The sequence below is a fragment of the Acipenser ruthenus genome, chromosome 14 (genome assembly GCF_902713425.1).
Source record: "Acipenser ruthenus chromosome 14, fAciRut3.2 maternal haplotype, whole genome shotgun sequence".
In the NCBI taxonomy this organism is placed as follows: Eukaryota; Metazoa; Chordata; class Actinopteri; order Acipenseriformes; family Acipenseridae; genus Acipenser; species Acipenser ruthenus.
In genome coordinates, this window is record NC_081202.1 from 25,538,135 (window position 1) to 25,555,399 (window position 17,265).

Here is a 17,265-nt window from a genome sequence, read left to right on the forward strand (position 1 = left end):
GCAAGGGTCCACCACGGTGGAAATAAAGAGATAATAGGTTAGCAATTTCCCTGATGTCTTTGGTAATGTACATTTGAGAGAAAAAAAATGAAGTTAACATCCTGATTTGTTTTGCATTGTGCTCCATTTTAATGAGATGATCATCAAACTGGCCCTCAACTCTACAGTTAACCTTTAAAAAGAATCCCTCTGCGCCTAATGGCCGATTGGTGTTCTCTTAAAATTAATTGGCCCATGAAAATCTTTTGGTGGTGACTAATTGGAATGGCTGTTTGTTCCAAGCAGTGTTAAACACTAATATAAAAAGCTGTTGGGAGATAAAGGGACAAAGTATGGTCCACATTTGTTAATTTTTACATAATGTAGAAATCAGGGCCAAAACAGTCTTGTTTATATAAAAAAATAGAAACATAAAAATAAAAACTGTACAGATATTATTTTATAAGAAACAGCTATGAATACAAAAACAGAATAGTTGACATATAGCGAATAATGCACAGGTTTAGTGTGTAATATGACAATTCTCATTTATCACGCACTACCCCATGCAGTAATTTTTATATTATTATTATTTATTTTTTCTTAGCAGACGCCCTTATCCAGGGCGATTTACAGTCGTAAACAAAAATACATTTCAAGAATCACAGTACAAGTATTAATACAATTAAGAGCAAGATAAAATACAATGACTTCGGTTCTAGGAAGTACAAGTATATGACAAAATATGATTCAATAATGGAGCAGATAACAGTGTCAGTGATAGTTACATCAGGATATAATTAAATACAAAATACTACAGATTAAATAACACTTGTGACAGATTACAGTACTCTAAAGTACAGGATTAAATGCAGTAAAATAGAGAGCAGATAAGAGCAAGTAAAGTGCATTTAAGGAAGAGTGATAGTGATAGTGTCCAAAGGGAAAAAAAGAGGAGTTCTACAGGTGCTGTCTGAAGAGGTGAGTTTTGAGGAGGTGCCGAAAGGTGGTCAGGGACTGGGCAGTCCTGACATCTGTAGGAAGGTCATTCCACCACTGCGGGGCGAGGGTGGAGAAGGAGTGGGCTCTGGAGGCAGGGGAGCGTAGAGGAGGTACAGCCAGTCTTCTAGTGCAGGAGGAGCGGAGAGGTTCGAGTGGGGGTGTATAGAGAGATGAGGGTCTGGTCAAGGAATCTGTAGGCAAGTACAAGAGTCTTGAACTGGATGCGAGCGGTGATTGGGAGCCAGTGGAGTGAGCGGAGCAGTGGAGTTGCGTGGGAGAAGCGAGGCAGAGAGAACACCAGGCGAGCAGCGGAGTTCTGGATGAGCTGGAAAGGACAGGTAGCGGACGCAGGGAGGCCAGCCAGGAGGGAGATGCAGTAGTCTAGGTGGGAGAGTACCAAGGAATGGACCAGGAACTGGGTGGCATAGTTGGTTAGGAAGGGTCAGATTCTTCATATGTTGCTCAGGAAGAATCGGCAAGTGCGTGCAAGAGTGAAGATGTGCTGGGAATAAGAGAAGCAGGGGTCCAGGGTGACTCCGAGGTTCTTAGCTGAGGAGGAGGGAGAGAGTGTGGTAGATTCCAGAGGAATGGAGATAGAGAGATCAGAGGAGGGGGAGGAAGAGGGAAAGAAAAGGAGGTCAGATTTAGAGAGGTTGAGTTTGAGGTGATGTGAGTGCATCCATGAGGAGATAGCAGATAGACAGGTAGAGATACAGGAGGATAATCTCTGGTGAGCAATGTTTTCCTGCCAGAGTTCTAAAGTTCTGTGTTGCTTGTTGTGGAAATCCTTTCAGTTTGGCAGCTTGCGCTTCAGTCGCTCTCTGTTGCTGGTTATTATGGGAAATATCAACTAGCTGAGCCCATTGAAAAAAATGCTCAGCAGTTATAACTCAGTCAGGCCATGTGAAATCTCTTTAAAATGCCAAGACTTAGATCTTTTGATCCATTACTGCAAACCAGTGAAGGTCAGACAATATTGGGGCTATTCTTTGGAACATTTTTAGCTGAAGCCTTCAGCGATATTCCGGAAAGTCAATTGGCGCTATGCCAACTAATGAAAAATCGATCCAGTTGCCGTTGCTTTCATTGTTTACTGTAGTTGGAGGAAAATGTAGCTCCTCTAAAACGCAATGTCCATAAAACAGTTACATAGCATCAAAGTTCAATGATTTTATTGAACAGAATAAGAGGGATGAATGTACAATTACAAAGTATATAAATCTTCACAATGGCCATATATACAGTAAAAAGTGCAATCTGTATGGTATATGCTTACATACCATTAAAGTATCAAATGTTTTACTTACAGTGTAATGGTACACTCCTCTGTCCCACAGTGTTGCACCATTCACAAAGGAAACATAGCATGGCGAAACCTGTAAAAATACAAGAATAAAAACATTAGGAAACCTGCTTCTCCTAAATTATCTTGAAACGCTAAGAAATGTCATAAAATGTTCAAATCCACATGTGATCGGCACGAGAATAAAGGCAACAATGATTTATTACTTCCATTCTAGTGTTACTGTGCTTATGCCGTACTGTGTATCGTGTGTTTTAAAGGTAAGTTTATGTAATTGTAGATAAATATATTCACCTTTAAAAAAAAAATTCCTACAGTTTTTGAGTCTTCAGTTTTTTTTTTTTTTTTTTATGAAGACATTTAAAAAAAATGTTTTAAAAGTTTAAACAGGAAGGCAAATGCAAATTAAACATAGTGTAAGTTGTTTTGACCCCCTTTGTAGTAATTACCCCTTATTGATTTTAATGAAACCTGCTTATTAGAATATGAATCATTGAACGCAACTATACAATAAGCGAGATTTAGCTATTACAGATAATTTATTCAAATAAGCACGTTGAGCTTTAATTTATACAATCTTTATACCCTCTTTCACAACATGTCCCAGATTTTTTCAAGGAATTAATAGTCACATAAATAAATAAAGTCCAATTTTGTATTTTGGTATAATAGATCATTTGTATATTATATATGTAAGCCGAATTAGTAATCCTGTCATGTGTCTTAATGTTAACTCACCTGTTAAGAAATGACCTACACTTGTGCATAATCATATATTGTTAATGTAACCATCTATTAGGTGTCTTCCCACAGCCCAATTTAATTGTCCAATTTGCATATTTAAATGTTTCATTTTCCTTCAATTGAGATTAAATACAGTTAACATTAGCAAAAGCTAATATTAATTAATATTTGTTCCCGCCCAGTCATTGGATTTTGTTAGCCACACAGAAAAAGCTGAATCCTGCCAAAACCATGAAAACGTTGTGTATACTAGTTCTGCCTTTTCCAATTCAATTGTATCACAGTAATAAGCCAATAGAAGGATCAGCCCTGTAGATATTACCAGGTACCAATCACAATGATAAACTACACATCAATCAGCATTCAGCACTTGGGAGGTCTATAAAGCAGACCTTCCAACTCCAACATATGCTGTGTGGCACATACAGGACACTCAAGTCTCACGCTCACGCTCCATGTACTCCAGTCATAGGCATCAAAGCAGAACCTGATCCAAGCCCTCCTCATGATCAGTCATGACTGATGGAACCCATCCACTACAGCAAAGGAGGGAAAGCGGCTAAGCCTTCGTTTCTATAGGAGGGAGGTCTCATCAGTGAGCGTTATCTATCACATTACAGTGAGATTACTATGGTAGATTGGCTCCTCTGTGGAAACCCTGGACTGGCTCAAAATGTGCTGAAGCGGGGACATTAGCGTGATGACACAACAACAACAAAAGCAAATCAAAGCAAAACCAATGAAGGAAGAGATTCAGTAAGACAGGACAGGAGGTACAGTAATGAGGGAATTGAGGAACAAGGACAGAACAGCAGAGCCCCCCTCTCCTTCCAAAAAAGATGGAGATAGATGTATAGTAACATCTGAAAGGCCACAAGCGATACGCACAATAAAACAGTGAATGCAAGTACTGAAAAATACAGTATTGACCACAATTCCAAGAGTTACTTGGAATATTTGCCATTTTGTAAAACTCTTGTGACAAAATGGCAAATCTTGACTTCTGTGGTGCATAGATCATAGGTGGATAACAGAAATAAACCTTTATGGTTGGATGAATCAGCCTTCGGGTTGTTTATCATTGATGGCAGCACTGCACCCAGATTCTGGCAAACTACCATAGTTTAATGTGGTTTTCCATCATTTTATATATGCTTTATCAGGCCTCTCCACATTCACCAAAGTCCACATTCACCCTGCTGCTTAATACACGTGATGCCATGTTAATAAGAATGAAGATGACATTAGAAATTCATTACAATCACTTTGATTTAAATTGAAGGGCAGCTAGATAATGGAGCCTGATAAATCCGAGCCAATTAAATAGCAAACTGCAAGCACTTGGGTAACAATTACCTTGTTGGCACTAATTAGGTATTCAAGGCTAAATCAAGTATATTTAGAACAAAAAGGGGGAGACGCCACACCAGTTAAAGGTACACGATGATTGACGAATAGAAAACATGGGACATTAACAAGGAGAGTATTAATAGCAAGCAGCATTCAATGGAACAGGGAATAATATAGCACCGCACAGAACACAAAGGTGTTAGTTAATAAACAATACAAAAATAGAAGGCAACTCCTGAAAGAAAGGAAAATGGTTCTGAGTAAGTGCAGGCAGCTGGTGTGTTTACTATACAAAGCCAGGCACTCAGTACTCGCTGATAAATGGAGCCACCTTGCCGATCAGGTGTATAGGGAGTGAAAGTTAGTTTGTCTGCCTCTTGAGCCTCAAGGAGTCTGATCCTTAATTACCTGCATATATTCCCCTAATGAGAATGAAATATGATACCCAGCTCTGTTAGACTGTCAGCAGATAGCTTATCTACCGACTGGGTTTACAAGATTAGAGAGGACGGTAATTGAAATACTGTTGTTAGGTAAGTAAATAGATTAGAAGTAAAACCAGTTACTTCTAATTAAATTGCAAGATCATTTCAAAGCAGATATGATCTGATTATATGTCTGTATGCTATAGTTTCCTAGTAAAATAGTTTCTATATTCTTTTTTAGTATGCTGAATAACTTCATACACAGACAAGGTAATGACTGATCTGGAGATTTTCAAATCTGTGGGTGTGTTTAAAAATTCACATGTTGACCTGATTGAATCACTCCAAGTCAAATCCAGCATGCCGTACAACCCTAGCCCAATTATATAAAAGCATTCTAATCCCAACCTGCTCTTGAACTAAACATGCAATAACATTCATGTACAGCTTACAGTTATTAACTTCATAGAAATTAACATAAGAAAGTGGTGCAGACAAACTGAATACTCAATATGTCATTGAATTTATTAAGTTTATTGTAGTATTTCTAAATGGAATACATTTGATGCTTCCCTGAATAAACTGATCCCTCATTCCCCAGGATTTTGCTGGAGTATTTTCCCTTTAAGTAAAATAATTGTAACAAATGCTCAGGACACTCCTAAAATATTTTCTGTTTAAATATTTCCATAACATTTACTTAATATTTCAATTTCTTCAGCCCTATTGTTAATCAACGAACCCATCAAAAATATGCTTCACTATATGGTTGTGGAAATGTAGAGGTGGCATTTAGCTTATATTGGATCGAGTGGGGTTGACCTTGTTTGCTTAGGGGATTTCAGTTCCTGGTTTACCACAGTAGTGATTCCAACCCAACGACTTCAAGGGAGACTGCAGAAGACAAAATTGGTGATTCTTTGTTTTTACTCAATTCTTTTTTGCGTTATTATTTGCTTGACAGACACAAAGGTGAGAGAGGCACTGTTAAACAAAGAACAGTGTTTGTTTTTGTCTATCTCAAGCACCGTACCTCAGGGCTCAGAGCGTTGGCCTGAAACCCTGACCTGGACGCTGTCACTCAGAGCACAGCTCTCATACCTGAATGGCCTCTTTATTTTTCTGATATTGTTTCAGTGTAACTCTTGGGTTGGTGTGGCAGGAAACCCTGGTGGCTGTGTGAAGTGGGCTTGCCAGTTCCTCTTCCCTTACTCAATATGGCCCTACTACTGACGCCAACACCGCTGAACCAAAGAATGATTTTACCTGAAGAACTTAAATAACTCAAATATAGAATAAAAGATGCGCAGTAGTGAATTATAATAAATTAGAACATCTAAGGTGTGCTCTGCCAATACCATGTTATTTCTGATTTATTATACAGTGGCATAAAACCAGACTCCCACATCTTGCAGCCAGGATCTCTCCCAACTGAATCAAGGGGTGGCCAAAGCGTACCCTGGATCCCTGATCCAAGTGCTGCCTTGTATGCATAAAGTCCAACCTGTACCTGTGCTGGTTTTGTATGGGACATATGCAGGCGCGTGGTTAATGTCATGCAGTAATTTAATTTGCAGCTTTTTCTCTCATGGGCAATGATGTCAGGACTGCACTACACACCACTATGGATGAAAAGTAGTTATTTCCTGGTACCTAATTATTTCATATGTTGTTGCCCAAACTCGGACTACCAGGATGCAGTATTTAATCTAATTAGCATATCCTGAATTAACAATAAATAAATAAATGAAGAACCAAAAGTTTCTCAGCACAATGAAAGCAATAGTTATCACTTCTTTAATGGAGAAACAGAAACTACATAGCAACTGGTGTATTACATTGTATACTTCATGGTATTCATTTAAATAAGACATCAAGAAATTAGCTCAAATGAATTGCCAGTGACTAAAAGGGGGTTTACAATATTTTATTGTATTCTCTTATTGTTACAACATTATCATAAGAGTTTTTCTTGTTAGTCACCTCGTATACATTTATGTTTTTTACATTCAATTCTATATTTAAATTGTTCATTGCTATAACGAAATGCCAGGGCAATGTTAAAGCCTCTTTATTATTATTTGCCTAGGCCTGAGATTAATAAATATATCTTATACACAGCCGTTAGAAGTCTATGATAATATAACATTTTTAGGGCATTTTGAATGATGACCAATGGTAATAATAAAAAGTTACAGTGGACAATATGAAAGTGTGTGAAGACACAGGTATAGAAAATGTATGCAAATTCTGTAACTGAAGTCCGGTTGTGAGAGCAAAAATGCATCATTAACAGCTGTTATCTTCCCTGAGTTTCGGTTGCAGGGTAACATTTTCTTCCAGTAATGAGTGAAGGATGCTCTTTGGTCTGCTGCCTCTGTTTTCAGTAAACAGTAAAAGGGAAACTGAGAAAGGAGCAGAGTCACAGGCTCCTGAATGACGGGGTTAGCATCCTAGCCCAAGGGCCAACTACGAGGTTTGAGAAAGAACTGCCATGACCTCTCTCCAAGTGTCTTTAATTTGGGACACATTATAAAGACATCTCAGCACAATGCTGCCGCCCCTGCAGACATCAAGAAATATTTGCTCAGGCACAAATTTTACACACTGTTACTTCAAAGCAATCAAAGAACGGCAAAGTCCCTGCTTATTATAGGAGCCCTCCTGCACTGGTCATTCTTCTTTTACAAAAATTGCATTTGGACAAATCAAGGAACCATTCTCTAACTGAACACAGGGGCCAACTGCAATAAACATGTAGCACTCTTGAGGATAAAAAGAAAAATCAATAGGCATTAAACTTTTTAAGCCATGCACCACAAGCATGTCACATCAGATGCAAGTTTTAGTGCTCAGAATAGAGCACTCTGTGCAGGGAAATTGGATTTATTTTGTACATCAGACCTATTGTAGGAACCCCAGTAAGCTCTCCAGTAATAGATGGAGACATTTATAAATTATTGATGCTATCCAGTAAGCCACTTCTAACAGTATGAGAAACAATATCAAATGTACAATAGCATGCTCATGTACTGGACCATAATTGTGACTAGTTAGATTTGTTCTCCTTTAAAGTGTTACTGAGCAGGCGATAGGGGTTAAAACACAACGTATTATTTTCCCTAGCTTTCTGCTTTGTTGTACATATTCTTGCAGTATCTTTTTCAACATAAAAAGCCTGTTGAATCAGAAACATTGGTTGCCGATTCTTCTCCCAAAGTTCAGCATTTTGATTGGTTCCTCTGTCCTACCTACATGCTTTGGCACTGATTCAAAGGGACATGAACAGGTTTATGAATATGCATGACAAGCCCCATATAATGTCAATAAACAAATACATCAATTATTTTGGTGGGTTAGGGTGGAATAAGAACCAGTAATAAAACCTTAAGAGAGAACTCAATACGCTAAGCAACACAACAGCGTTTAGACGGAGAGCAGATTTCACTGCCTAGGTTATAAAGTGTTCTGTGTGACAATGTCTTATGCACATTTTGAGTACAAACATAAATACTCAATAAGGGGCTTGTCATGCATATTCATAAACATATTCCCACCCCTCTGAATCTGTGCCAGAGTAAGCAGGTGGGACAGATGAACCAATCAAAATACTGAACTTTGGTAGAGGAGTAGGGAACCAATGAAATGTTTCTGATTGAACAGGTTGGATTTGAGCAGCCGATGTTATGAATTCAGAAGACATAAATGATATAACATTATCTATTTTAAGTGGGTAATGTTAGCTCTTACCCAGCTCTCATTCTATGGCAATCAGAACTCTAACAAGGTCCATGGCCACAGAGAGCCTTGTAAGTAAGCAATACAAATCAATTCGGTATTGTAGCGATCTTGGTTCCCGCAGGCAGGCGCATCACACAGGGCGAGGAAATCCACACACAGGCAGAGGGCGGGCGTGAACCCGGGGCCTCTCGCACTGCAGCATAGCGTCAAAACCGCTGTACAAAAGAGCCGGCTCCTTTGCAAGGAGCGTATATCAGGCTTATGTCTTTGTGCGTGTTTACATCACCTACCAGCCCTATTGCTGCCTTCCCCCGTGCACGCTACAGTATCATACTAACCAGTAAAGAGGACGAAGTACAAATGCAAATTGAAGAAAGTAATAAAATGTCATTAGGGCTGAAATATTGAGAGAGTGTTAGTGATGAGATATTAAGACCAAATACTAGCAGGCCTGTCTCCCAACTATGCCAATAGGTTATCATCCATGAATATTAAACACTAGAAGCCTTTCTCAATGTCTTCAACACCAATATACAGTGGTAATATGACTGGTTGATCTGGTACGGTTAACACCCTTGTCCCTGCCTTCTGAACCAGCTGGTTTTATAAGTGAAAAAACAGGGAAAGCTGCAAAGGGAACTGCAATAATCCACTCCTGAACAGGGAGGCTTAGCAATGTCACTGGGAGTAGGAGAGTCTAAAATGAGGGTTCATTAAAAGACCCTGGTTTTGCATTGAAGAAACTAGTGTCATAAGCCTAAAGTTTAGATAAATAATGGATGGGGTACTTTAGCCTGCAGTGTTTTAATCAATCTACTTTTTCTGGATTTTATTACAGACAATGTCTCAGTTTTTTGAACCTGTGGTACCACTGACTTACTTCAATAGTATACTTGCTCTAGGCTTCAGGGATTCAGGAGGTGGAGCACAATAGTAGTCAATAGGTCTGTATCATTTTCATGCATAAACCTCAAATGACCTTTCTATCAGGATGTCAAGACAATTAGAGATTTCTTTAATACAACAAAATGAAATCAAGGTATTATTTGTTTAGAGGGAATTAAAGGTTCGAGACTGCTGGAAATTAATATTGTATTATCATTTAGAAACAGTGTCCAAATAAATGTTTTATTGTGAATTGCGAAAAACACTAATTATATATATATCAAGGCAAAGCCCTTGGCTCAGGCTCGTTTGCACCCTTTAAAATCACTGACCCAACACAGGAACTGTAGGTTTAGCACTTTTATTATTCACAAAAACAAAAACCTACCTCTCCTTGGAGTGCTAACTAAACATCTTCACAACTCCTAAACAATCAACCAGACAGCTAAGCCATTTCCCAGTTCAACAAAAACACTTACTACACACCCAGCTTCACACAGTACCTTAAAATCTTCTTTGACTACACAGGTCTCTTCTAATGTTTCTCCCACACACCCACACACCCACACACCCACACACCCACACACCCACACACCCACACACCCACACACCCACACACCCACACACCCACACACCCACACACCCACACACCCACACACCCACACACCCACACTCCAACACTCCCCTTTTACTGGGAACAAAAGCCAGCTTTTATGCCATGTGGCTGAGGCTTAATTGATTGCCAATTCCCCAATTATATCTCAGCCACATTCCAGACAAGGACCCGTTAAGGCAAGATTTAAAAAAAAAAATTCTGCTAACCACCACTCACACCCATGAACACACACACACACACACACACACACACACACTCCGCTCCTTTCCCCCACCTTGCCACTATATATATATATATATATATATATATATATATATATATATATATATATATATATATATATATATATATATTACACATATACACACACTCTTCGGTATTACAATTCAGTATGTGTCTGTCTATAACAGTGTACATTTACTGTAATATTAAAAAGTATAGCAGATGTTCATCAAATAAGTTTTAAATACACTCCCAAACAAATACTGGGGAATGACCTTGATATGAATGCTAGAATGTTTTAAAGGTCCAAAGGAATAAGGAATAAAACACAAGGAATAACATATTTACCCATGTCTCCTATAAACTGGAACAGTCCCAGAAAAAAAACAGCTGAATATTAGAGATGGAATATTTATATTCCATCTCTACAGGTAACCAGAGTCAGAGGCAGATAGGTAAGTGATCCTGCATCAAGCAATTAACATTAGCTTTATTTAAGTAACTTTATAAAGGTGGTGTTGTTTTAATTAGGTGATCTACTGTTTGTGATTAGTACCAGGTGAATGCCTAGTACCAATTGAATAGAGGTTGATTTGCAATTTGATTGGTTTACACACATCTTTTATCCATCTAGTTAGTATAATAGACAGCTAGCCCATTTGTGCGCCAGTCAAATAACCGGGAATCTAGCTGTGGGAGTCCTGCGGGGAGAGGCTGTTGGAGAAAATCCAAACCTAGCAGCGCTCTGGAAGACGCCAACTACTAGAGAGGTCTGTACCCTCCCCCCCACCGCTCCCACTACTACTGTACCTATCTGTCTCTCACATGCCTGTTATTCTGTCCTCACTCCTGTCCTCTCTCCACTGCTGCTCCCCTAACCCATCTAACCTCATCCGTCTGCCTTCCGCTCTGCTCAGCAAGAACCAAACTGTGCTTCGTTAAAAAGAAATGGAAGAGCACTAAACTCCCTGCTGTGCTAGACCTCTACCACTCTCTCCTCTGCTAAACACTCCTATTTCCAATCTATTATCCAATCCTCCACTAACAACCCCCGGGAACTACTCTGCCTTCTCCTCCCTCCTCAACCCTTCCCAACCCAGCTCATAGAGCGATGCCTTGTTGCTTCCCAGTTCAATATGTTTTATTAATTGACTTATACCTGATTACACGGTCACTGGTGCAGATTATATTAATACACAACATTTAATCAATGTAATTACTAGAAATAAAAAATAACACATATATTTAATTATATTTAAAGGTTAGGTGTCCCATCTGGTTAATTAAGAAGGTTGTTTCCATGGTGAAAAAATCATCCCTGTCCATTTAAATGTTATCAGCATATGATTTCTTTCCTGAGCTAAAAACACAGCCATTTACTGTACAATCTCTTATGCCTTCAAGAAGTTAAGCTTGTGTTCTTACAGCAAAAACCACCCTGAAAACAAAAAAAGACTAAAGATCTGCTTTTTGATAAAATAGGGTGAATATATCCTTATAAATGTTTACCATAGTAAAGGCATAGCAAAGTGTATTAAAGCATAGTGGAAGCATGGTAAAGCATTGGCAATTATAGCGATGTATGGTAAAGCATATAAAAAATATGGAAAATCATGGTAAACTATGGTAAATGTATATTACTGTATAACCATGGGAAAAACTGCAAAAATATTGTGCAAAAAACTAAACTGTGGTGAGCTTAAACTGTAGATGACTGGTTAATAGGCACAAATTAATTATATTATAGTGTAAACTTGAACATGATTTAGAAACAGTTTTGAAATGTCTGTTGGTTCATGCAGCTGGCATTGTAGTTTGGACACTATGAAAACTTATCAAGAGATAGGCCTACCCAAGTTTAAATTCTACCCTTTGAATCAAACCAATTATGACATGTGGTGACAGATCTATAATACTGTAGATCTACAAACTTATAGAATCGGAGCCTTTGACAGCTTTATGGCTATTTACTGACTGTAAAAACAGCACCCTTTAGTTTGCACCTGCTCCAAAGGGAAACATATGCTTTATGTTATTTTAGTAAATTCCCATTTAATAATGAACCAAACCTTTAAAAAAAAAGAAAAAAAAGAAAAATAAACATTGTATAATCTAAAACTTTTTTGCATAATGAAACTGCAATTTCATGGAATAAAGATATATATAAAAATATACAGTATATATATATATATATATATATATATATATATATATATATATATATATATATATATATATACTGTACCATCTATTAGTTAACTGTGTTGGGAAGTTAATGTACAAACAAGAAAAACTACCAAGGTAGTGCCCTTTAACTAGGCTTTTTATTGTGATTTGAAACCAGTAAACAAGGCCTTTATTTTTAATTTAAATGTTTTTAAACTGTAGATTTATTTACATTAAAATGTGTCTTTTGAGCATCATGATTGGTGGATGAAAGTTCTGAGCTTTCTAATTATAAATTGTGTTTGACACAAAGATCATAACCATAAACTACAGAGGATGTTAAAGAGTAAGTAAAATATAGTGTTATACGTCCCCACTTGCTGCTACAACTGTTTAAATAACGTACTTGAAATTTTTCTTTCCAATGTTAGCATCCTGACAACTTTTTACACTTCTGTTTCAAAGCTCTTTTCAAAATGTCTGCTCTAGTGCACTGGGGTTTGAGATCTGTCCTCCAAATCACTGCAAGAAAAGCAATAAAAAAAACAGCAAGTGTTCTAGCTTTTCTGTTCCGTACCACATCATAGATCGTTATTGCTGTGTTACCTGTTTGACAATGTGGGAAATAATTCTTACACTATCAGTGCACTAGGATGGCCATTTTGAAAAGAACCTTTAAAGTTATAAGTGTAAAAAGTTGGCAGGATGTTAACAATGAAAAGAAAAATGACAGGTACGTTATTTAAACAGTTGTAGCAACACGTAGGGACATGTAACACTACATTTGTCAGAACCCCGCTGCTTACTCTTTGATGTCACCAACTGAAAAGGAAAATTTGGACTGGATCACTAGTTTCAAGAATCAAGAATCAAGTCCTGTTAGAGGACAACTACTGATGGAGTAATAACCACTCTTTTCAGAACTGGATTGGCTGAGATTATCCATGAAGTTAATAATCAAAGCTAAGTATCCCTGAAAAAGGGATAATGTGCCTTTAAGAAAACCAGTGGCAACCTAGTGAAGCTTTCTAAGGTCTGCCAAGCCTAACTATTCCATAGAAAAAACATAGAACAAGGTCATCAGGAAGCACACCACTCTGTAATAGAAGGGGATTTCTGAATGAAGCAAGGAAAATATCACACAGAGGATTGCCTTGCTTAGAAAAGGATGCATGCTCTTTAAATCTGCAGGTTCTGCTGAGTTGCTGTTCCCCCTTGTGTGTTCACTGGTCCTTTATCAACATGTGCAGGGCTGTTGATTAACTGTCCAATGCAACACAAATCCTCTCCATTGCAGCTTTCAGACAAAGAAGACAGGATAGGGATGCAGCAGTGCACTGAGTCAGACAAAATCCCTTAAAAGAAACGCAAATGCCCAACCCTTTCGATGCAAAACAAAAGGGCTGCCTTACTCTCCTGGCTTGGATGCTGCCAGTTGAAGAAAAAGAAAAAAAAAGGGTTGGATCTTTTCAGCAACCAATGTTAGCAAGAAAACTCAATTGTCTTTAATTAAGTTATTCCAAACAGGGCACTGTGCACATTGGCATTGAGGAGGTTATCAGGGGTCAGATGACTTTGAATGACTTTGTGACCCTGAAACAAGCTTTAAAAGGTGGAGGAGATTCCTGCTGGCATGACAGACTTCCCCGTTAGTCCCTTTCTGCTTTAATGTAATAGCAATCAGCACAATATGGCTCCGTGGCCCATGACAATAGGATGAGCAAAAGTTAGTGTTCTAGCTGTTTGAGTCCGCTCAGCAAGGGGGAAGCAGCGTGACAAAAAGTGGCACTCGTTGGACCCTGCTGCCACAATGGCCTGGTCACTCTGATATCCATAAATAACCTGCTAACCTACTTAAAATTCATGAGGGTTTCAAACTTGAGCAGATGTGAAATCTTTTCATTTTACAAAGCGCCTTCTGGAAAGCTCAGCAAAGCCCAACTGCCTTCTCATCTTTACCAAAAAGCACTTCCTTTCAAGAAAGGTGGATAACTAAATACAACAGGAACAATACAGTATGCTAACTCCCTCTTTTAAATTCAGGGCTAAATGCAGTAGGCTGTTTGAAGTCCAGATGATATACTTGTGAAATCACGATGAGCACCATATACTTGTGTACATAGCCCTCCCCTTCACAGAATAAGGCAACCGTGAATTTACATTACAAGTTGAGGTTCTACACCCACAGTGCTAGAGCATAGAGGACTGATTCACTGAATACAAAGTTGTTTGGTGTAATGAAACACCGTGTCAGCCATCCCCCATAATGCTGAAAGTCTGTCTTGAAAATCCATACATATAATAGAATAGTACTGTCCGAAACACTAAGATTTCCTACAGTATACAACAGCAAATACTTTTGGTGATTCTTATAAACTATAGTGTTTTGGCGCAGTTTCCTATATGGGGGTACAGGGGTTGAGGTCACATAGTTTTAAAAAGGACCCCCCTTCTCCTTCCAAACTTTTCCTCATTAAAAACAAAAAAACATAATATTTCTTGTTCTATGCTGAGTTCGGTGGACAAACTGAAGACAACAGGCCATCCTTTACATTTTCTGGAGTCCTGTCAATTGTATCACTGATCATATTTATATCCAACACATTGACACATTGTACTGTCAAAGCCCCTGTTCTTGCCATGGCCCATGGAACCAAAGCTCATTTTGATTACATTAGGAATCAAAACAGTGCACTATTTTTAAATTACAAAGAAACATAATTTTGGAGCCTTTGAAAGATGTGACACACATTTCAACCATTAACATCTTCTTGAGGCACAACATTTGTCACCTAAAAGAAATTAGTTACAGTAATCCATTGCTTATCCACCACATGTCCACCAATGATCAGCCTCTTCAGCAACGTTAGCTTATTATTGAACAGAGAAGATTACTTCAAATATTGTAGATCCTACCAAAGTTTTCATACACTGTGTTGTATGTGCTCCGTGCGCTGCCATTGCTGGTAGTGTCACGTGAGCTGTTCAGTGTGTTGATATGCAAATAAATCCTGTTTGCCTGCGGGGCGTATCAACTTCAACCTCCGTCTCGATCTCCTGCCTGTCACTCAGCAGCAAATGCAAGCACCCACGCGGCAGACGGCTACTCTGTAACAAGCATTAATACTCTGTATCTTTCTAAACAAGGGATTTAGGGGAGCTCCCTAATAAAAGCTGAATCTCAAAACAATAATTGTGTGCATATAGTAATTGTTACAGCTGTGTATAATGGTATTTAAAACAGGATTCATTCATCCGACTTTTTACATATCCGCCCTTACTCTGGTCCCACAGCAGTCAGATAGGCAACAGATTAGTGTATTTGCCACATACTGTATATGCCTGGTTATACTTTAACACATCCAATATGGCCCCATAAAGGAGCCTGCTGTGCTTCCATGTGGAGGTTTTCAATCAATTGATTTGCTTTTAATCATTCAATTCAAGATCCATCTCCTAATAAGCAAATTTCCAATGAAATTCTGCTATGCACCCTGCAGTTATTGGAAACAAGAACATCCTTCTTCCAGCCCAAGCCTGGAAAATGACTAACAGTACATTTTCAATTGTGTGGTTTGATGTCTCTGTATCTAGCTAGATTTTCAATATGAGTGTAGTTAAAATTCAACTTCAGAGGATAAAGAATGGCAAAACTATCTGAAACTAAGTCAAATAGGCATTTATTGACAAAAACACAAGGTTCATTGTCTTCTAAATAAGATTTTAAATTAAGAATTAAAAATGACATTTATAGGAATTTATTTAGTAAATTACACTTTTAAAATCTGATCTACAGTACACAATTTTAACAGAACTACAAAGAGTACACTGTAACTTTCACATATTAAGCTTACCCTGTGTGTTTGTGGTACTGATCGGCACTTGAAGGAGAGCGGTTTGAAGAACTGCCCGTCCTCAGGCTGGCTCTTGTTCATTGGACTTCTATTCAGTAGCTCCATCGTATTCCTGTTGTGAATGCAGAAATATGGGCTTTTCTTAGGCACAAGCACAGACTTTTGTGCCCAACAGTGCCAGGCAGGCTCTCTAATCTTCGTTTTACAGGGTTGTACACCAACTTTAAAATCTCCTTTCATTTTATTCATTTTGTAAAATAGAATTTATCTTGAAAAAGGAAATGTCAGAGAAAATATACTGGAAGAAGATAGGTAACATTTAAAAGCAACCCGACCAGGGGGCCAAGGAGAGATTTACTCATGCATGCTCAGTGTGGGAAGGCATAGCAAGGAAACACTTTCTGTTAATAATCTTGTGAGATCATTCTGTAAATGTTAAACTAGAGGAGGAAGGAATGTTACCTGCAATCTCAGGAAAGGGACACACTAAGCTTGGGGAGGGTAGTGACCCTGAGAAGCCGCTGGTGGTTATTATTTGCAGGTTTTTATACAAAGTGTTTCAGAAGTACACTCAGAATTCAGCAAACTAAACAAAATATAATATGCTAAAAAAAATTGTGCTGTTGCTCTGTTTGGCATTACAATGACACGTGCAGGCTCAGTTTTAAAAAAGTAGGTAACATTAATGCATGATGGTTCTGCGAATGTAAAAACAATCAATTGGTGAGGAATGAGAGAAACAACTCCCAAATGTGTCCCTCTGTGCTTTTGTTGTCTTCTTTTACTTTATTATGTTTGCTCTACCCACCTGGACTGTATCTCTGGACTAGTTTTCTAATATTCTGCCTCAAATGCAAGCGTTATCCAACTACATTTGAGGGGCAAATACAATGACAAACATCGACAGGGGATGAGCACCTTACATCAGCCCTCATGTTTTCTTGGGAACTGCCTTGACTGAAATAGTCAATCCACATA

The 17,265-nt window shown here is 38.3% G+C and overlaps 1 protein-coding gene across 1 annotated transcript in view; it reads right to left on the bottom strand.

Annotated features, from left to right (window-relative positions):
- The window catches only part of LOC131697472 (uncharacterized), a 74,206-nt gene extending 57,666 nt beyond the window's left edge, over window positions 1–16,540 (bottom strand). Inside the window, exons 1-2 of the mRNA XM_058986510.1 lie at window positions 16,288–16,540; window positions 2,289–2,357 (exon numbers count right to left, since the gene is read on the bottom strand). Of these exons, the coding sequence (XP_058842493.1) occupies window positions 2,289–2,357; window positions 16,288–16,536 (318 nt within the window). The 5' untranslated portion in view covers window positions 16,537–16,540. The remainder of the gene's footprint in view (window positions 1–2,288; window positions 2,358–16,287) is intronic.
- Between the last annotated feature and the right edge of the window lie 725 nt (window positions 16,541–17,265).